This window comes from Macaca fascicularis, chromosome 7, assembly GCF_037993035.2.
Source record: "Macaca fascicularis isolate 582-1 chromosome 7, T2T-MFA8v1.1".
Classification (NCBI taxonomy): domain Eukaryota; kingdom Metazoa; phylum Chordata; class Mammalia; order Primates; family Cercopithecidae; genus Macaca; species Macaca fascicularis.
In genome coordinates, this window is record NC_088381.1 from 74,224,335 (window position 1) to 74,245,210 (window position 20,876).

General features: G+C 51.5%; 1 protein-coding gene across 1 annotated transcript; it reads left to right on the forward strand.

Annotated features, from left to right (window-relative positions):
* The first annotated feature begins 12,783 nt into the window (after nt 1–12,783).
* MESP2 (mesoderm posterior bHLH transcription factor 2) lies at nt 12,784–15,129 on the forward strand. The gene is made up of 2 exons (XM_005560494.4): nt 12,784–13,661; nt 14,443–15,129. Exons 1-2 carry the CDS (start codon nt 12,810–12,812, stop codon nt 14,710–14,712), a joined length of 1,122 nt encoding a protein of 373 aa, XP_005560551.2. The 5' UTR covers nt 12,784–12,809; the 3' UTR covers nt 14,713–15,129.
* Nucleotides 15,130–20,876: the final 5,747 nt, after the last annotated feature.

Consider the following 20,876-nt stretch of genomic DNA (forward strand, 5'->3'; position numbering starts at 1 on the left):
GCAGAGATGGTAAATTTATGTTATTTATATTACCTTATTTATTTATTTATTTATTTATTTATTTATTTTTTTGAGATGGAGTCTCACTTTGTTGCCCAGGCTGGAGTGCAGTGGCGCAATCTTGGCTCACGGCAACCTCCACCTTCCAAGTTCATGCGATTCTCCTGCCTCAGCCTCCTAAGTAACTGGGATTACAGGCATGCACCACCACACCTGGCTAATTTTTGTCTTTTTAGTAGAGATGGGGTTTCGCCATGTTGGCCAGGCTGGTCTTGAACTCCTAACCTCAGGTGAATATTACAAATTTTAAATAATTAAAATGTAATATACAAAAACCTTGAATCATACACTTTGCTTATTTATTGAGACAGGGTCTGGCTCTGTCACCCAGGCTGGAGTGCAGTGGCGCAATCACGGCTCACTGCTGCCTTACTCTCCCAAGCTCAAGTGACCCTCCCACCTCAGTCACCTGAGTAGCTGGGACCACAGGCGTGTGTCACCACAGCTGACTCAGTTTTGTTTTTTTTGTAGAGACAAGGTCTCGCCATGTTGCCTAGAATGGTCTCGAACTCCTGAACTCAAGTGATCCTCCCACCTTGGCCTCCCAAAGTGCTGGGATTACAGGCATGAGCCACCATGCCCAGCCAAATTGTATGATATGTAATTCTATCTCAAAAAAGCTGCTAAAAAAAGAAAAATAGGCCAGGCGTGGTGGCTCATGCCTATAATCCCAGCACTTTGGGAGGCCGAGGCGGGCAGATCACGAGGTCAGGAGATTGAGACCATCCTGGCTAACACGGTGAAACCCCGTCTCTACTAAAAATACAAAAAATTAGCCGGGCGTGGTGGGGGGCACCTGTAGTCCCAGCTACTTGGGAGGCTGAGGCAGAAGAATGGCGTGAACCCGGGAGGCAGAGCTTGCAGAGACTGCGCCACTGCACTCTAGCCTGGACAACAGAGTGGCAAGACTCCTTCTCAAAAAAACACACACACAAAAAAAGAAAAAAATATATATATATGCTAGAATTTTCAAAAAACAGAAAAACAATCCCAGAAAGTGACATGCTCCCTCTCAGTGCCTCTATCTCTATGTTCCTGTGCTGGTAGAGATGCTTAAAAAAGGTTAGGATGCAGTGACATGGGCCCAAGTGCTTCTCTCTGGGTTGATGGAACCGGGGGCCTTTTACATTCCCTCCTTTTTGCATGTGTATATTCTCTCCCTTTTCTGTAATGAGGATGTGTTGCTTTGGTGAAAAAAAAAATAAGGAAAGAAAAGGAAGGGAATGGGAAGGGGAAGGGGAAGGGGAAAAGGAAGGGAGAAGGAGGAAGAAGGAAGGAGAGAAAGGAGAGAAAAAGGAAAGAGGAGAGGGGAGGAGGAGAAAACACTTTGAATCTCCCCCCCATCCCGCTCTCTGCCCCCCTATCCAGCTTGTTCACACTCCAATGGATAGGCCCAAGCCTGGAGACAAGGCCTGGGAGGCTGGGTCTTCCTTCCCAGAGCCTGCAGCCCCTGGAATGGGCACTGCCCTTTGTCCTCCCAACAGCTGCAGGGCCTTAGGTGGTCCTCTCCAGCAGGGCAGGCAGGCAGGACTTACAGAGTCCCAGGTGCCCAACATGTGGTCCTCCATCTAATCCTCCCAGCAAGGACACCCATTTCATAGATGAGGAGACTGAGGCTTGGATGGGGAGCTGACCCCAGGCACTGTTGGCTCTAGGCCTGAGCTGCCTCCATGGGCCTTGCTGTCCCAGGAGCTGGACCAGGTAGTCCTGGGGACTCCCTGGCTCAGCCTTCTTGAAGGAAGAGCAGAGGGTGAGCTCTGTTGGGCAGCTCCCCATGCCTGTGGCCCCCAGCCCCTCCTTTACTTCCCCAGCCAATAGCAGTCAGTCCTTCCCCCTTCTCCACATTCTCTCCAGTGGTGGCTGGGCCCACTCCCAGGCCCCTGCCAGGCTGCAGTCAGCCCTTGCCCTGAGATGAGCGCAACCTCTGGACCAGTTTCCTGCCTCAGGATCTTCGCCTTCCAACCTCTCTCTTTCCTCAAACCTTTGTGGATCTCATTGCCTCCCTGAGTCTGAACTCCTCACTCAGCAGGACCTCCCCACCCCATCCGGCTCCCACCTGCTTGTCCACATCATCTCCCGCTTATCCCCACCAGCCTGGGGCATCAGCCCCCTGGGCACTGCCAGCAAGCTTGCCCTGGGCTTCCCTGTTTCCAGCCTTGGGCTCACACCTTTCCCTCTGCCAGGAACACCCACCCGCCATCACTTGGAGAAAATCCACAATCTCAGGCCCTTTCCTTCCCCCTGGAACCTGCCCTGATGGCCCTGGCAGGGAGCACCTCCCTGCCCTCCACAGGCACCCTGCACACCAGGCCACCATCAGACTCAGCACTGACTTGTCGGTCCTTCTCCTTCCACTCCCAAGTGGGCAACTCGTCTTCCTGGAGACTCAGTCCCAGCCAGGCAGTGTTCCCATTGGTGTTATGCACAGCCTTTGACTCAAAGCTAGATGCCAGTGGGCTGGAGTCCCGGCTCTGGGGACCTTCAGCAAGTGATGTGACCTCTCCGGTGACCATTTCCTGAGCTGAGTCAGGGGAAAGCTGAAGGGTACAAGGCATGGGGTTTGAGCAGAGCAGGCTCAGCCGGCACAAACTTGGCTCATCTGTGGAAAGGGCTCAGAAGACGAGGTTGGCCTGACACACAGTCGGGGTGAGTGGCAGTTCCAGTGGTTGCTCTGTGACCTTGCCCCAGTGGCTGTCAGTCTCTGGGCCTCCCAGTGACACCTCCCAGTGAGATGCTCTGCTTGGCAGGGCCTCCATGGCTATGCCCATGTACCAGCCCCTGGGGCCAGGGGATGCTGACTCGGGCTCCCCAAGGGAGCGGTCCATCCAGACCTGAGTCCTCCCACACTCCTTCCATCCCCAGCCGAGGGACACAGGCCCTGGCCTTACCCTGGCCTCCTGGGGCTGGGACCTGCCGCCTCCCACCCCCCACCCCAGAAGCACTTTTTGGGGCTTCTGAGGGGGCCTGCTGCTGGGCTGTTTTGGAGGCCCCTGCACACCCTGGTTCCCAAGTCAACACCTTCTGCCCTGAGGGAGGCGGCCTTTGTGTCAACAGGCAGCCAGGAGGTGTGAAGGTAGCCACAGTGGCCCTAGGGGAGGCTGGGCTGGCCCTCTCTGCCTTGCCGGTAATGAGAATACCACACGGCCCTGCAGCTCCCTCTGGGCCCAGCACCCTCAATTCCCTTCCACATTCCCACAGCCTGCTCACCCCCTAGGGCCTGGAAGGGATCCAAGGGGAAGGAAAGGAGAGGAGACCCATGGGTCAGGGCCAGAATTTAACCTGGCTCCAGGGTCTTGGACCTGCTCCCAGGGCCCTGCACTGTCTGGCCAGGGAGAAAGAGCAGGTGCAGAGCTCCTGGGCGCAGGGCTGTGGGCAGCCAGGTGGCTGTAGGGGCCTGTGCTAAGCCACCAAGGGCGGGCTGGATCAAGGGCACTGCCCTCTCTCACCCTGTAACAGGGCCAGGGCCGAATAAGCACATCTTGGGGGCCAACCTGAGGCCTCTGCCCTCCCCACCCCACTGCTAGTTGGGGAGGAAGTGCTGGGAGGCCCATAAAGGGATAGTGGGATAGAGGTCTCAGTTTCCTCACTATCTAGAAGGAATACAGACATGGGCATTACCTGCTTCAGGGCCAAGCTGACCCATGCCACACAGGCAAGCCCTGCACAAGATGATGGCAGCTTTGTGCTTCCAGCTCTGACAGCGGGCCCAGCCGAGCTACTGAGCTTCAGGCACTGACAAGAGTAGGAGTGCAGGTGGCCTGAGCCTGGGCACCTGGGAGGCCTCCCTCTGCGCTCCCCCAACTCAGGATGTCCTGAGGGCTCCCCTGTGCTCCCCTACTCTGGGACTACCCGGAGTCCTGAAGCAGCCATCTGCTCCAGCTCCTGCTCGTGCCTAACATGTCGTCATCTGACCTCTTCTTGATTAGCTCCAGGAACAGGCCACTCCCTCCCCTACAAGACAGCGCCTCTGACTTAGAAAGTTCTTCAGACACTCCCTGGAGGGTTCCCCTGTGTCTGTGCCTCTGCAGACAACCATCACACCCCCTCCACTTCTTTTTTCTTTTTGTACTAAATGCCCCCAGGTCCTCCAGCTATTTCTCTGGTGACCTGGCTTCAAGCCCTCTCACCAACCTCCCTGTCTGAGCTGGGATGTGTCCCCATCCCTCATAAACAGTGGCCTCTGGTTCTCACCACTTAGTTTAGGTAGGGCCCATCCTGTCTGGAGAATAAGGAACCATCATCACTCCTTGGTTGAAGATGCCCCGCCCCGCTCCCACCCTTGCTTCTCGTGAATTTTTTTTTTTTTTTTGATACAGAGTGTTGCTCGGCTGCCCAGGCTGGAGAGCAGTGGTGCGATCTCAGCTCACTGCAACCTCCGCCTCCTGGGTCCAAGGGATTCTCCTGCCTCAGCCTCCCAAGTAGCTGGGACTACAGGTGCGCGACATCACGCCTGCCTAATTTTTTCGTATTTTTAGTACAGATGGGGTTTTGCCATGTTGGCCAGACTGGTCTCAAACTCCTGGCCTCAAGTGATTCACCTGCCTGGGCCTCCCCTGCGCCTGGCCTGCTTCTTGTGAATTTGCATGCAGCTTGGATCACATTTACTTTTATGCCCCTGACACTTTGAAGGCGGTGACCACCATGCCCTCCCACATGTGCTGATTTTACAGGATGCCTCCTGACGTGAACTTGGAGAAGGGTACATGGGACATGCTGGTTCTATTTGATTAGGTCTGATGGGTTGTTCCAGCCTGTCAGGATCTCTTTAGATACTGGCTGTTTCCTAAGTCACTTCTGGGTTTGGGTCTTACCCTACATTAGATCAGTTCATATCTTCATTCAAGATCATAATACTGCCCAAGAAAAGGCTGTGCCTGTGGCCCCTCACTAGAGACCTATCTCCCGGTGAACATCCATCCATTCATTTATGGGAGCCCTGAATCTGTCATCCAGCTCACATGGCCCCACTTGGTGATAAGGAAACCCTGGGAACTTCCGTATTATGTGGGTAGGAATTGTGTTTGGTTGCTCATAGTACCTCCTAAAATGACACTGACCTAAATAAGATGGTGATTTTTCTTTTTATCTTCTTTTCTTTTTTTTTTTTTTTTGGAGACAGGATTTCACTCTGTCGCCCAGGCTGAATCATAGTGGCATGATCATAGTTCACTGCAGCCTTAACCTCTTGGGCTCAAGCAATCCTCTCGCCTCAGCCTACGGAGTAGCTGGGACCACAGGCATGTGTCACCATGCCCATCTTTTTGTTTCATTGTTTTTGTAGAGACATAGGTCTCCCTATGTTCCCCAGGCTGGTCTTGAAATCTTGGGCTCAAGCGATCCTCCCACCTCGGCCTCCCAAAGTGCTGGGATTACAGGCACAAGCCACAGTACCTGGCCTATTTTTCTTTCACATTAAAGAAATTCAGGGGTGGACAGTCCAGAGCCAGTGTGGCATGTCTGCGTTCTCATCAATGCCGCAGGCTTCTCTCTACTCTACTGTCCTTAGTGTGTGATTTCTGTCTTTGAGATTGCTTCAGAGTCACAATGGAGTTGCTGAAACTCCAGCCATCATATGTTTTCCAGGTAATGAAGAAAACATAAGGGGCAGAGCCACAGGAGTGTACTTCTCAGCACTAAAGAGCTCTCCGAGAAGCTCCAGCCAGTGACTTCCACTAATATCTCATTGGCCATCCCATCTATAAAAGAAGCTGGGAAATGTAGGGTTTTTGTTTTTTTTGTTTTTTTTTTTTTTTTAGCAGGGTGTATCACCATGCACAACACAAGATCACTAAAAGAAAAAGGCAAATAAAGGCTGTGTGGGCAACTAGCAGTGTCTGCCACACTTGTGAAACCCACACACATTCTTCTGACCATATTTCCCCCTAATCTAGCCACCATTCCTATCACAGAAAGGAAGATGTGAACCTGGTGCTACTAGCACACTGAAGCCCAGAATGTAATCACCTTACCCAACGGCACACAGCCACAGGCCCTCTTTTTAACAGCGAACCACATGAAGGGTGGTAACACTGCAAATGGGCTGTAGGGTAGGATCCAAACCTGGCTGTCTGCTCAGCACCTAGGGCAGGTTCCAGCACAGAGTAAATACCTGGCCCCACACCCATCCAGAAGTGGACGGCTTAAGGGCCCCAGGGCTGTAGGCAAGTTGAACAGGCACTCCTGCCAGGGCCCAACAGAAGACAAAGGCTGGATATGGAGAAGTGGGGAGGGCAGGATGCCCTGGTCTGGTGTGGGAGGGGTTCCCAGAAAGCAAGGAATCATTTCCTTCTTCTGGGACCGAGGCTGAAAATACCATTCCCCTCACTCACAATCCAAGCTATTCCTTTAATCACTTCTTTCTGCTGTTCCTGAACTTGCTGTAAGCATAACATCAGCCCTGTTCTAAATGTTGTCACATGCATTACCTTATTTTACTTCAGTTACCCTGGAGATCAGAATACCGACTTATAGATGGGAAAACTGAGATTGAGTAAGTTGCCCAAGTTCTCCCAACTGGTAAGAAACCAGGCCTGTCTCACTCTGCAGCCCAGATGCCTGACCACTAAGCTGCACTGCCTCCCTGGGCTAAGCGGAGGCCCAGTTGGGGGACCCACTTGGGTTTCCCTCCTGGTGGGTGAGGCTAGCAGATGGAGTGCCCCTGTGCTTCCAGAGCCTGGCTGAGGAGTGCAGGGAAGAGCCAAGGGCCACAGCAACCAGGCCCAGGGGCCCACCTTCCAGAACCTACACTGTACAACCCACAGTCAGCCTGGGGTCTGGGCTCCAGGCTAGCTCAAACCAAGGTAGGAGGAGACCAGGCAGTCTCTGAGAGGAAAGGATGTATGTACCACGTGCAGGGCTCTGTGCCTGTGGTGGAATCCCATTATTCACCAAATCCCTCCACAAGAAATCCCTCAGGCTGGCTCTAAGGAGGTTGGGGGAAATAATTCTGGATATTCAGAAGCTTCCTGGAGATCACAAGGCCATCCAGCAATGCATATCTAGCTGTTCATGCACAAGGCAGCACTGCTGGGCAAAAACTAAAAATACAATAAAGGTGCATCAGTAAGTGGCTGTGCATACTATGGAATATCATACAGCAGTTAAAAGGCATGAGTCATGCCTGTAATCTGAGCACTTTGGGAGGCCAAGGCAGGCAGATTGCATGAGGTCAGGAGTTTGAGCCCAGCCTGGCCAACATGGTGAAACCCTGTCTCTACTAAAAGTATAAAAATTAGCCGGGCGCGGTGGCACATGCCTGTAGTCCGAGCTTCTTGGAAGGCTCAGGCACAAGAATCACTTGAACCTGGGAGGCGGAGGTTACAGTGAGCTGAGATCACATCACTGCACTCCAGCCTAGATGAAACAGAGAGAGTGTCTCAAAAAAAAAAAAAAAAAAAAAAGGGGTGAATCAGAAACACCAATAGAGGCCAGGTGTGGTGGCTCACACCTGTAAGCCTAGCACTTTGGGAGGCTGAGGCAGGTGGATCACCTGAGGTCAGGACTTTGAGACCAGCCTGGCCAACATGGTGAAACCCTGTCTCTACTAAAAATACAAAAAGTTAGCCAGGCATGGTGGCAGGCATCTGTAATCCCAGCTACTTGGGAGGCTGAGGCAGGAGAACTGCTTGAACCTGGGAGGCGGAGGTTGCAGTGAGCCAAGATCACGCCACTGCACTCCAGCCTGGGCAACAAGAGTGAAACTCCATCTGAAAAAATAAAACAAACAAACAAACAAAAAACAACAAAAAAAAAACACCAATAGAAAAACAGAAACAGCACCTGCTGTATCTGAAATGCAGCACCTAGATCAAGACATCTCTATGAAGCCTGATGAATTTTGTTTACAACTGTTGAATTCATACATGTAAGTTCCCTGATAGATAGCATGTCAAGAGCTTTATAGTGATGTGTGGCCTTGGACCAATAAATGATGTACCTATACTACATATGCCATTATTTCAACCCAAAAAGTCTAGGGGTGAATGTTTTACAAGTTGTCCTTTATCTCCCCTTAGGAAATAGGTTTTTTTGTTTTTGTTTTTGTTTTTTTGGTTTTTTTTTGGTTTAAACCTTTTAAAGTCATGAAATGTTCCCATAACTAACTGCTTCTTTCCAAAGAAAGCCTGTTTGAAATCTATCCCACCTTCTTTTCATGTTATGGACCAATCAAAATTTTCTCTTCTTTATTCATAGCAGCTAGAATAAACTGAACAATAGTTGTCTACCCAGTGTTATTCAATGCCAAGTGTTACTTCATCATAATGTTACAGCAGTGACTTGGGCATATTTTCTCCAATATATTTCAAAATAAATTCTGAGGAGAAAAAGTGATATAATTTAATTATTGAAGGTGTATCTGTACCTCCTGCCATTTTTACCTTTTTTCCAAAGTTAAAATTATTTACATGGGCTGTGGACAGTGACTCATACCTGTAATCCCAGCACTTTGGGAGGCCGAGGTGAGTGGACTGCTTGAGCCCAGGAGTATGAGACCTGCCTAGGCAACACGGTGAAACCCTGTCTCTACAAAAAATACAAAATTTAGCTGGCGTGATGGTGCACATCTGTAGTCCCAGCTACTTCAGAGGCTGAGGTGGGAAGATTACCTGAGACTGGAAGGTGGAGGCTGCAGTGAGCCATGACTGCCCCACTGCACTCCAGCCTGGGTGACAGAGTGAAACCCTGTCTAAAGAAAGAAACATTATTTAAATGGATAAACATTTAAAACATTTAGATCAACTATAACCAAGGTTTTGGTTAAATCTGTATTCACAGTCAGTACCTTTTTTTTTTTTTTTTTTTTAGACAGGGTGTTGCTCTGTGGCCAGGCTGGTGCACAGTGGTGCAATCATAGCTCACTGCAGCCTCAAACTCCTGGGTTCAGTGGATCCTCCTGCCTCAGCCTCCCAAGTGGCTGGGACTACAGGCCCACACCACCATGCCTGGCTAATTTTTTTTTTCTTAGATACGGTTGCCTAGGCTGGTCTTGAACTATGACTATATTGCCCAGGCTGGTCTTGAACTCCTGGGCTCAAGCAATCCTCCCACCTCAGCCTTCCAAAGTGCTGGGATTATCTCCACTAAAAATTTGATGCATTATTTTTTTAAAGGGTGAGTCAGCAAAATATGTCCTGACATGGAATGCTCTGAAACATGCTGCTGAATGGAAAAAAAAAAAAAAAAAAAAAAAAGAAAAGAAAGAGAAGAAAAACAAATTACAAGCTGACATTTACTCATAACAATGTACATAATGTAACTGGAGGGTTACTGTGTGTTTGCTAAGGATATACATGTTTATGTTAACCCACTGGCCAGGTCTGGAACTACACACACAGCCTAACAACAGCTGTAACTTTTTGGGGGTTTATGGGGTTGGTTAAAGAGACTCCAACTTTACCTGTTATGTTTCCATTTCTCACAATGAAATGTAGTGTTTACATAATTTGTGTAATTAAAAGTTAATTTTTGAAAATAGCCACGATGTCCCTGAAAGAAAGAAAGAAAGAGAAAGAAAGAAAGAAAGAAAGAAAGAAAGAAAGAAAGAAAGAAAGAAAAAAATTAGCCAGTCATAGTGGTATGTGCCTGTAGTTCCAGCTACTTGAGAGGCTGAGGCAGGAGGATCACTTGAACACAGTTTTTTTTTTTTTTTTTTTTTTTGAGGCGGAGTCTCGCTCTGTCGCCCAGGCTGGAGTGCAGTGGCGCGATCTCGGCTCACTGCAAGCTCCGCCTCCCGGGTTCCCACCATTCTCCTGCCTCAGCCTCTCGAGTAGCTGGGACTACAGGTGCCGCCACCACGCCCGGCTAATTTTTTTGTATTTTTAGTGGAGACGGGGTTTCATTGTGTTAGCCAGGATGGTCTCGATCTCCTGACCTCGTGATCCACCCGTCTCGGCCTCCCAAAGTGCTGGGATTACAGGCTTGAGCCACCGCGTCCGGCCTGAACACAGTTTTAGGGTACAGTGAGCTATGATCGCATCACTGCACTCCAGCCTGGGCAACAGAGTGAGACCCTGCCTCTAAAAATAAATAAAGCCTGGGCACAATGGCTCATGCCTGTAATAACAACATTTTGGGAGGCCGAGGCGGGCAGATCACTTGAGGCCAGGAGTTCGGACCAGCCTGGCCAATATAGCGAAACCCCATCTCTACTAAAAATACAAAAATTAGCCAGGCATGGTGGCACGCACCTGTGGTCCCAGCTACTCAGAAGGCTGAAGCAGGAGGATTCCTTGAGCCTGGGAGGCGGAGGTTGCAGTGAGCTGCCACTGCACTCCAACCTGGGCGACAGACCCTGTCTCAAAAATAAAAGAAATAATAAAATAAAATAAAATCAGCCACAAAAATATTACAAGGCAGCTGGGCCTGGTGGCGCACGCTTGTAATCTCAGCATTTTGGGAGGCTGAGGCAGGCAGATCACTTGAGCCCAGGAGTTAAAGACCAGCCTGGGTAAAACCCAACTCTACAAATAATAATAATAATAATTAAATAATTACAAAGCCATTTGCTACTTCAGGCTGCTGCAGGTTAATCTCTTCTTGAACACCACTGTCATGTTGATCTTTAGTTAGTTATTAGCTAATGATTTTTAAAATTGTATCACCCTTCCGCTCAAAAGTCCCTATGGCTCCCAAAACCAACTCCTTAACCTGGCCCCAGCCCAGGTGTGCTCTGGCCTTCCACATCACTACCCCAGTGCCCTGCTCCTGAGGCATCTTGGAAGGTCCTGAGGCCAGGTCTTTGCTTATGCAGTTCCCATCTGGAATGCACTGTACCTGCCTCTCTCCCTACTCAAATCCTATGCATAGTTCAAGGCCCAGCTGTGACTTCTTCACCTCTGTGGCCAGAACCCTAATGTCCCTGGCCTTCTTTTGGCTCTTAGCCTCAGGACTCAGCCCTTTCCCCAAGACCACACAGGACATTGACAAACTCCTTTAAACTGTACTTCTTGCTAAGAAGATCATTTACTTTATAAATTTTACTATCTCAACTATCCCTCACACAGTCCCACGTAGATACTACCATTATTCCTGTTTTACTGAGCAGAAGCTCAAGCTCAAACAGGTTAAGGGCCCTGCCCAAGGGCACACAGCTACTGTTATACAATGGCCTGTTCACTTTTCTTTCCCACAAGACTGAAATCTCATTAGAGCCGAGACCGTGACTAGCTCATTCACCCTGTGTGCTTGACATTTACTGGTTGCTAAATAAATATGAATTCAGCCAGGCGTGGTGGCTCACGCCTATAATCCCAGCACTTTGGGAGGCCAAGGCGGGTGGATCACTGGAGGTCAGGAGTTTAAGACCAGCCTGGCTAACATGGCGAAAACCCGTCTCTACTAAAAGTACAAAAATTAGCCGGACATGATGGTGCACACCTGTAGTCCCAGCTACTCGAGAGGCTGAGACAGAAGAATTGCTTGAACCCAGGAGGCGGAGGTTGTGGTGAGCTGAGATGGTGCCACTGCACTCCAGCCTGGACGACAGAGCAAGTCTGTTTAAAAAAAAAAAGAATAAATAAATATGAATTAAATGAATAATGCCCATTAGTGCCTTGAAATGTAAGTACCTTCTTTTCATTTTATTTATTTATTTATTTATTTATTTTTGAGACACAGTCTTGCTCTGTCACTCAGGCTGGAGTGGAGTGGCACGATCTCGGCTCACTGCAACCTCCACCTCCTGGGTTCAAGCAATTCTCCTGCCTCAGCCTCCTGAGTAGCTAGGATTACAAGCGCTTGCCACCACACTCGGCTGGTTTTTGTATTTTTAGTAGAGACAGGGGTTTTACCATATTGGCCAGGCTGGTCTCGAACTCATGACCTCAGGTGATCCACCCCTCCTTGGCTTCCCAAAGTGCTGGGATTACAGGTGTGAGCTACCACGCCTGGCCAGTACCTTCTTTATAAAACGATCATGGCAAACCTTCAGCTCACTTGCCAGGGCCTAAGTGTTTTACAGGGATTGTTGTATTTAGTCCAGGAACCATCCTAGACAAAAGTATTTTGTATCACTATTGGTACCGATGAGGGAATCTGAGGCTCAGAGGAGCTAAATAACTTAACCAAGGTCACAGCCAATAAAGAGGTTGGCTTGGGGACCGACCTTTGCAGGTTTCCATCACCTAGGGTACAACTCTTCTTCCCCCACTTGACCTATTCCATTTCTCAAGACCAGAAACAGACCATAGGCAGTGAGATGCCTTTCTTGGTGTCACTCAACAAATCAGAAACTGTGGATTTTGGGGACCCCAGAAGGGCCCACCTGCACTTCTGCCTCAGTCATCATGGGTAGGGCCCTCCGGGCTTGTCTTGATGCCTTATTTAATACAACAGTAGGCACCGCGTCCTGGGCACAGACCTCCGGGAGGTTAGTGATAAGAGAGGCACCCACAGACCATGGCACTACCCGCCACTGCCGGGCTCCCGGGCACTCACCGTGAGCAGTGGACGGGGCGGGGGCGTGGGTGGGAGCATGGTGAGAAGCTTAGCAGCTCCATCCAGATGCGAATTGTTCCTCCCATACTTCCCGGGCTGCAGGGGCCTCCATTTAGAGCTCCCAAGGAGTCAGAATCCACACCTCCGCAAATGGGCCCGCTTTCCCAGGGGCCCCCTGCCCAGACCTTCCCTGGGCTCTGTGGGTTTTGACACCTCTCTGTAACCTGGCGGGGGGCCACCTCACACCTTTGGGCAACATAAAAGCTCAAGCCTGGAGGTGGCTAGCCCAGCCTCCCAGAGCCTGCAGCCCGGCCATGGCCCAGTCGCCTCCTCCGCAGAGCCTCCTTGGCCACGACCACTGGATCTTCGCCCAGGGCTGGGGCTGGGCCGGCCACTCAGACTCCACGTCCCCGGCCTCCTCCTCGGATTCGTCTGGTTCGTGCCCCTGCGACGGCGCCCGCGGACTCCCGCAGCCAGCGCCTGCGGGCTGCAGCTCCCGAGCCGCAGAAGCACCCGCGACGACTCTCAGACGAGCGCGCAGCGGGCCAGCGGGCGGACAGCGGCAGAGCGCCAGCGAGCGGGAGAAACTGCGCATGCGCACGCTGGCCAGCGCACTGCACGAGTTGCGCCGCTTTCTGCCTCCCTCCTTGGCGCCCGCCGGCCAGAGCCTCACCAAGATCGAGACGCTGCGCCTTGCCATCCGCTACATCGGCCACCTATCGGCCGTGCTGGGCCTCAGCGAGGAAAGTCTGCAGTACCGGCGCAGGCAGCGCGGGGACGCGGGGTCCCCTCGAGGCTGCCCGCTGTGCCCCGACGGCGGCCCCGCGCAGGCGCAGACGCAGGCGGATGGGCAGGGGCGCGGGACAGGCCTTGTCTCCGCCGTCCTCGCCGAGGCGTCCTGGGGGTCCCCGTCCTCCTGCCCCGGAGCCCGAGCCGCACCCGAGCGCCTGGGAAGGGGGGTCCACGACACGGATCCCTGGGCGACACCCCCTTACTGCCCCAAGATACAGTCGCCTCCGTATTCGTCCCAAGGGACAACCTCCGACGCGTCTCTTTGGACGCCACCCCAAAGCTGTCCCTGGACGCAGTCGTCCCCAGAGCCCCGGAACCCGCCAGTGCCCTGGACGACGCCCCCAGCAACCCTGGAGCTGGCCGCAGTGTACCAGGTATGTGTGGAGGCCCTTGCTGTGTTGCCCAGCCTCCAGTCTGCAGAGAATCTCATACGTTTTCGATCCCAGCTTATCTACTCCAGGATTATCTAATGGAGGGGAGAATGGAAAGAACCCCCGGCTCCTTGGGAGAAGAGGTTGGACCCTGGGAAGTTAAGGCCACCTCCACAGTCACCACAAGCAGTCTTCACAGCCATGGGAAAGAGGGGGGAGCCCGCCGACTTGCTCAGAGGGTGGAAGGTAGCAGGGTGGCTTACTGGCTTCAAGTGCTATTAAGAGTGCAGTGGGGGAAGGAAGTCCCAGGGTAAGGGCAGCTTTTCCCCAGTGCATGGGCCTGGAGCGGGTGATTTCAAGTTTTCTTCAAGCTTCATTCATTCATGAGGCTCATGAATGACTCATGGTCCATAAAAAATCTATTAACCAAAATTTGTTGAACACTTTCTGTGTGCCCATCATCATTCTTGGCACCTTACATGTATTATTCAGCCCCAGTAATGACCATGGGAAGTAGGTATTATCAGCTTCCCTAGTTTACACGTGAGAAAACTGAGACAAAAAGAGCTACCTGAGTTCTCATTGCTAGTGAGTAGCAGAACTGGGATTTAAGCCTTAGCAGAGTGTATCCTAAGCCAGTGCTCTTAACCAGTTGGCTTTGCTGCATCCATTGCACCAGGGCTGCCTAGATGCTGCCAGCCACACCATGGCAACGAGCCAGATTCAAGATCTCTGGACATCAGGGAGCAGCCCACTAACCAGGCTGCTCTTACCTCTCTTGCAGGGTCTCTCTGTGTCTCCAGAGTCCTGTCTTTCGCTGGGAGCTCCATCTCTCCTGCCCCACCCATCATGCCAGAGACTGCAGCCTCAGACCCCCTGGGGGTGCTGGAGCCACAGTGCAGAGGTGGTGCCCAACTCAGAGGACCAGGGACCAGGCGCCGCCTTCCAGCTCAGTGAAGCAAGCCCTCCCCAGAGCTCAGGCCTGCGGTTCAGTGGCTGCCCTGAACTTTGGCAAGAAGATCTGGAGGGGGCCCACCTGGGCATCTTCTACTGAATGGCTTTGACTTCCCTCTCTCCATCCAGGAATCAGACCTGTAGCATGGGTGCCTCCTCATTTGCTACTTAGTGGTTGTTCACGCTTTCCTTTAGCCAAGGCTCCCTTTTTCTAAGTGATGTCTTTCAGGGAAGCAGTGTTTGAAATAGATAGTGGGTATCTTCCCTGGATGGAGTCAGGGCGGGGTCAGTGTCCTCCACTGCTAGACACCCCCAGAATGCCTGGCGCTCTGCAGAGCACAGTCTGAGCTGCTCTAAGAAGAGGTCTCCTTTACCCCAAAGGCAGCTGGGCAGGGACAGGTGGGAGAATGGGTGTAGGAGGCAGGCCCCATACTCTGCTTCTTGGTGACAGTTGGCCAGAGCCCTGTGTGCTTTGATATTTTTTGTACTTAAAAAACACACACACACACAACAAAAATTTAGTTTGGTTTTGTTTTTTGTCCATCAACCTGGGTTTTTCTTGCCTCTGGAAAAGGAAACATGTTTTCCTTCTGTGGGGAACAAGTTCTGCTGCTCCTTCCTTCCCGAATCCAGGCCTGCTAAGATATGTGTGGGCCCTCATTTGTCAGTTTGACCATATTTATTGCGCTGGTGCTCCAGGGCCAAAAGCTCCACCTGGCTTGCTGTGCAAGGTAGCACAGGTGGGCTGAACTTGGGCCTGCCCACTTGCCCCAGCCACATCACCACTGCCCTTTTGTGTTCTGGGAACATTCCTGGTGACTGGTGGGGTAGGCGCATGCAGCTGTGGACAGACAGACAGGACCCCCAAATGGGGAGACCACAGTCCCAGAGACCTGTGATTTAGGGCTCTTTCACAATGACATGAAATTTTCTTCAAAGAATGCTAGGAGTGGTTCCTATGGGCTAGGCCCAGTGTATTAGTTTGCGAGGGCTGCCATACTAGAATGCCATGGGCTGGGTGCAGTGGCTTATGCCTGTAATCCCAGCAGTTTGAGAGCCTGAGGCGGGAGGATCCCTTGAGGCCAGGAATTCGATACCAGCCTGGACAACATAGCAAGACCCCGTCCCTACAAAAAACTTAAAAAAAAAAAAACCACCACAGACTGGGTGGCTTAAACAACGCAAATTTATTTTCTCACAATTCTGGAGGCTAGAAGTTCAAGATCAAGGTGTAGGCAGGTTTGGTGGCTTCTGGGGCCTCTCTCTGTGGCTTGCCTGTTCATTGAGCCCCCACACAGTCACACATCTGACTCTGTTGTCTGTGTCCTGATTTCTTATAAGGGCACTAGTCACGTTGGATGAGGACCTACCCTAAGGGACCCATTTAACTGTATTTACTCTTTTAGGGATCTTTCTCCTAACACAGTCATACAGTTACATTCCGAAATATTGAATGTCAGGGCTTAAACATAATAAATTTTTTTTTTTTTTTTTTTTAGACAGAGTCCTGCTCTGTTGCCCAGGCTGGAGTGCAATGGTGCAGTCTCGGCACACTGCAACCTCTGCCTCCCAGGTTCAAGTGATTCTCCTGCCTTAGCCTCCTGAGTAGCTGGGATTACAGATGCCTGCCACCATGCCCGGCTAATTTTTGTATTTTCAGTAGAGTTGGGGTTTCACCATGTTGGCCAGGCTGGTCTGGAACTCCTGACCTCAAGCGATCCACCTGTCTCAGCTTCCCAAAGTGCTGGGATTACAGGTGTGAGCCACTGCACCCAGCCCAACATAGGAAATTTTTTTTCTTTCTTTTTTTTGAGATGGAGTCTCACTCTGTCACCTAGGCGGGGTGCAGTGGCATGATCTCAGCTCACTGCAACTTCTGCCTCACTGCAACTTCAGGAGAATCACTTGAGCCACTTGAGGCAGGCGATTCTCAAGTGATTCTCCTGCCTCAGTTTCCCTAGTAACTGGCCTAGGTGCCTGCCACTATGCCCGGCTAATTTTTGTATTTTTAGTAGAGATGGGGTTTCCCCATGTTGGCTAGGCTGGTCTTGAACCCCTGACCTCCAATGGTCCACCCGCCACGGCATCCCAAATTGCTGGGATTACAGGCATGAGCCACCACGCCCAGCCAAACATAGGAATTTTATGAGAACACAGTTCAGCCGCCTTGGCCTCCCAAAGTGCTGGTATTATAGGCATGAGCCACTGCACTCAGCCATACGGGAATTTTATGGGGACACAGTTCAGCCCGTAACACCATGTGTTAGGTACCAGAGAGTAAATATTCCCCAACTAATGTGAATTACAGGGAAATAAATGATCAAAGCCCAGGTCCTAAACACAAGGATGGGGATTTGTGTGAGGTGCTTAGGGACCAGGATGCAGTAGCCTGGTGGGAGGCGAGGTTGGCAGTACCATCTCATTCTTGAGTTACCTGATTCCTTAGTCCTGCTGCCTTGATTGCAGTGTCTTAAGAGTAAGAGGCACTGCCAGGATCTTGGGAAAAGGACGCCAAGATCCATTAGTAAAGGCTCCTGTGGGCATGGGAGCCAGTGGTGGTGGTAACTTCCTTCTGTATCTGCTGACTCAGGGAGGAGAGAGTTGCAGGAGAGGTGACCTTAGAGCTGGGTGTTAAAGGATATGCAGGAGTTTGCCAAGAGGAGTGAGGGAGGAGAGGTCCAGGCAGGAGCAACAGCATGAGCCAAGTTGAAACAGAAGCATCTAGTGTCTAGAGTTGACAGAGAAAAGTGGCAAACAGAGCCAGAAAGGGGCTTGGAGGCAAGACGGGGGAGTTCCACGTGGTGGTTGATGAGGTTTTGGCCTCCGTTTCCTGAGTGATGGGCAGCACTGAGGGTTGGGAATTGGGGGTGAGCTGGTAAGAAGGCTGCTCTCTGTCCCTTCGGCCACTTCATAGAAATGGAACCAGGCAGGAGGCCATTGCAACAGTCCAGCTTGAGAGAAGGGGAGAGGCAGCACAGAGCGTGAGCTGCCTGATTTCCTGGGCCTGGGCTCTTGACGTACAAGGCTTTCCCCTGTCATTCTGCAAGGTTGCCTGTTGCCTCTGACGTGCCCTGTGGCATCGGGCAAGTCACTCTGAGTTTTCACAGTTCCTAAAGGAGGAACTATCTTGGGTGGTGCTGAGGTACCTTCTTCCTTTAACCTTCCAGAAGTGCTCTGGTTCTGCCCTTAGGGCCCTGCTGTCCCGAGGGGCTGTCAGCCACAGCTGGAAGGATGAGGAAAAATCCAGGCAAGCTTAGAGCAGAGACACAGCAGGCTGCGCATTCTACTCGGCTCTTACTTGCCGTGTAACCAAGTGAGACTGACAGGCATCCTTTGAAACCTCCCTGAGCCTCAGTTTATTCAACTGTGAAGTGGAGACATAATAGACCCTACCTCTCAGGGTTTTAATACTTGCCACATAGTAAGTGCTCAATAAAATGAGTACTGAGGCCAGGCGTGGTGTCTCATGCCTGTAATCCCAGCACTTTGGGATGCAAAGGTGGGGCGATCACTTGAGGTCAGGAGTTCGAGACCAGCCTGGCCAACACAGCGAAACCCCATCTCTATTAAAAATACAAAAATTAGCCGGGCATGGTGGCAGGTGCCTGTAATCCCAACTACTAGGGAGGCTGAGGCAGGAGAATCACTTGAACCCGGGAGGCGGAGGCTTCAGTGAGCCAAGATTGTGCCACTGCACTCCAGCCTAAGCCTGGGTGACAGAGCGAGACTCTGTCTCCGAAAAAAGAAAAAAAAAGTACTAAGTAGAGTCACATTACCTAAGATAACCTAGTCTAGTGGTTCCCAAAACTGGCAGCGTGCTGTGCCATCTGGTTCCGGGATCGTCCTCTGAGAGCATGATTCAGTGAGTTAGATTCCCAGGGTAAAGTCTCAGGTTCCTAGGTTTTAACAAGATCCTCTCCAGGGGATTCTGAAGCCCAGCCAGGTTGCGAACCATGAATATTCTTCGCCTCCAGTTAGGTGTGGACATTAGGCTCATCACTCCTAGTCCAGTGCTCTCTCCTCCCAAGAAGACCCACGGTCCTGGCTCCACGGTCTCTTAGCATCTGCACTGAAGGCAGAACTGAACAACAACCCTGTCTCCTTTCTTTGGCTCCCACCTATCTGGAGTTAGTCCTTGTGGCGGCAGAGGGAGGTCCTCCCTGGCCATGTTTCTCTAACTCTGAGGCCCTGTGAGGGCTTGAGTGGAGCCCAGGAGAGTTCTGGCCTTCGCCAGCAGCAGCCAGAGATAAGCATCTTCTGGAACTTGGAAGCCTCGTTCTTCAGTTCTCCTCAGCATGGGCCTCTATGGCGAGCAGAGGCAAGAGGCCCCATGGCCCCAGCCAAGGGCGCATGTGCGGATGCCCAACTGGGGTTGCCTGGGCCGTCCTAGATGCTGCTGGAGTGAGGGGAGCTGGGTCCAGGTGGACTCCGGCGAATATCCCCATGCCTGTCCTCCCACTCTGGGAGCGAAGGCTCAGCCCTGCATCTCAGAGCAGCAGACCCTTACTGTCTCCAGTCCATCTGTCCGTCCATGGCTCCATCCCAGGCATGCTGCTCTGGGCTGTACCTCTCTGCTAAGTGCCTGGCAGGGGAGGGAGAGGGACTGATGCTTGTACCCTGCCTGGGATGACTGGTCCCCCCACACCTTCTTCCTGGGAACCCCAGTCACTGTCTATAAGAGACTGAACACTTGCTGAGTACCTCACCCAGGCCTTTCAATGACCCTGCAATGGAGAGAACATTCAGTTTTTCATATGGGTAACTGAAGCTAGGAGAAGTGAAATGCTTGGCCCACGTCCAGAACTGTGCTGAAAGGTTCTCTCAGGGCCAGGTGCGGTGGCTCATGCCTGTAATACCAGCACTTAGGGAGGCCAAGGCAGGAAGATACCTTACAGCCAAGAGTTGGAGACCAGTCTGGGCAACATAGCAGGGAGCTGCCTCTACAAAAAATTTTAAAATTATCCAGGTGTGGTGGTGTGTGCCTATAGTCCCAGCTACGAGAACTGAGACAGGAAGATTGCTTGAGCCCAAGAGGATGAGGCTCCAGTGAGCTGTGATCGTACCACTGCACTGCAGCCTGGGTTAACAGAGTGCTACCCCACCTCTATAAACATACAAACGAACAAAAAGCAAACTTCAAATTTGTTGGGCACAGTGGTCCACACCTGTAAACCCAGCACTTTGGGAGGGTGAGGTGGAAAGTTTGCTTGAGGCCAGGAGTTTAAGGCCAGCCTGGGCAACATAGAAAGACCCCACCTTTAAAAAAAAAAAAAAAAAAGAAAGAAAGAAAGGGAGGGAGGGAAAATGAGGCCAGGCGCAGTGGCTTACTTCTATAATCCCAGCAGGCAGATCACCTGAGGTCAGGAATTCGAGACCAGCCCGGCCCCGTCTCTACTAAAAATACAAAAAATTAGCCTGGTATGGTGGCGAGCACCTGTAATCCCAGCTACTCAAGATGCTGAGGTGGGAAAATAGCTTGAGCCCAGGAGGTGGAGGTTGCAGTGAGCTGAGGTCGTGCCACTGCAAGCCTAGGCGACAGAGTGAGACTTTGTCTCAAAAAAGAAAAAAAAAGAAAAAGAAAAGGAAAGATTGCCTTAGCTGTGCTGATTCCACAGTCTCAAAAAGCTGGGTCAGAGGAGCCACCAGGGCTGCTTCTTGCAGAGCCTCAGCACCTTCCATTCCTGCTGGACTTGATGCTAAGGGCTCGTCTCCCTGGCAGATAAGAGCTCTGGGCAGGGAATCAGCCACCAGAGTTCTAGTTGGTTCCTGCTCTTTGACCTTGATCAAGGCTCTGCAGGCATTGCTCTGGCTCTGTGTATCCTCACTGCATTCCAGGATCAGCCTTGGAGGGCCTGATGAGTGCCAGCATTGTACACTGCCAGGTGGCACCGTCATAAGTGTTTGAAACAGAGCGATTCCAGGCCGGGCGCGGTGGCTCAAGCCTGTAATCCCAGCACTTTGGGAGGCCGAGGCGGGCGGATCACAAGGTCAGGAGATCGAGACCACAGTGAAACCCCGTCTCTACTAAAAATACAAAAAATTAGCCGGGCGCGGTGGCGGGCGCCTGTAGTCCCAGCTACTCAGGAGGCTGAGGCAGGAGAATGGCGGGAACCCGGGAGGCGGAGCTTGCAGTGAGCCGAGATCGCGCCACTGCACTCCAGCCTGGGCAACAGCGTGAGACTCCGTCTCAAAAAAAAAAAAAAAAAAAAAAAAAAAAAAAAAAAAAAAAAGAAACAGAGCGATTCCATCTTGAATAGGGGCTGG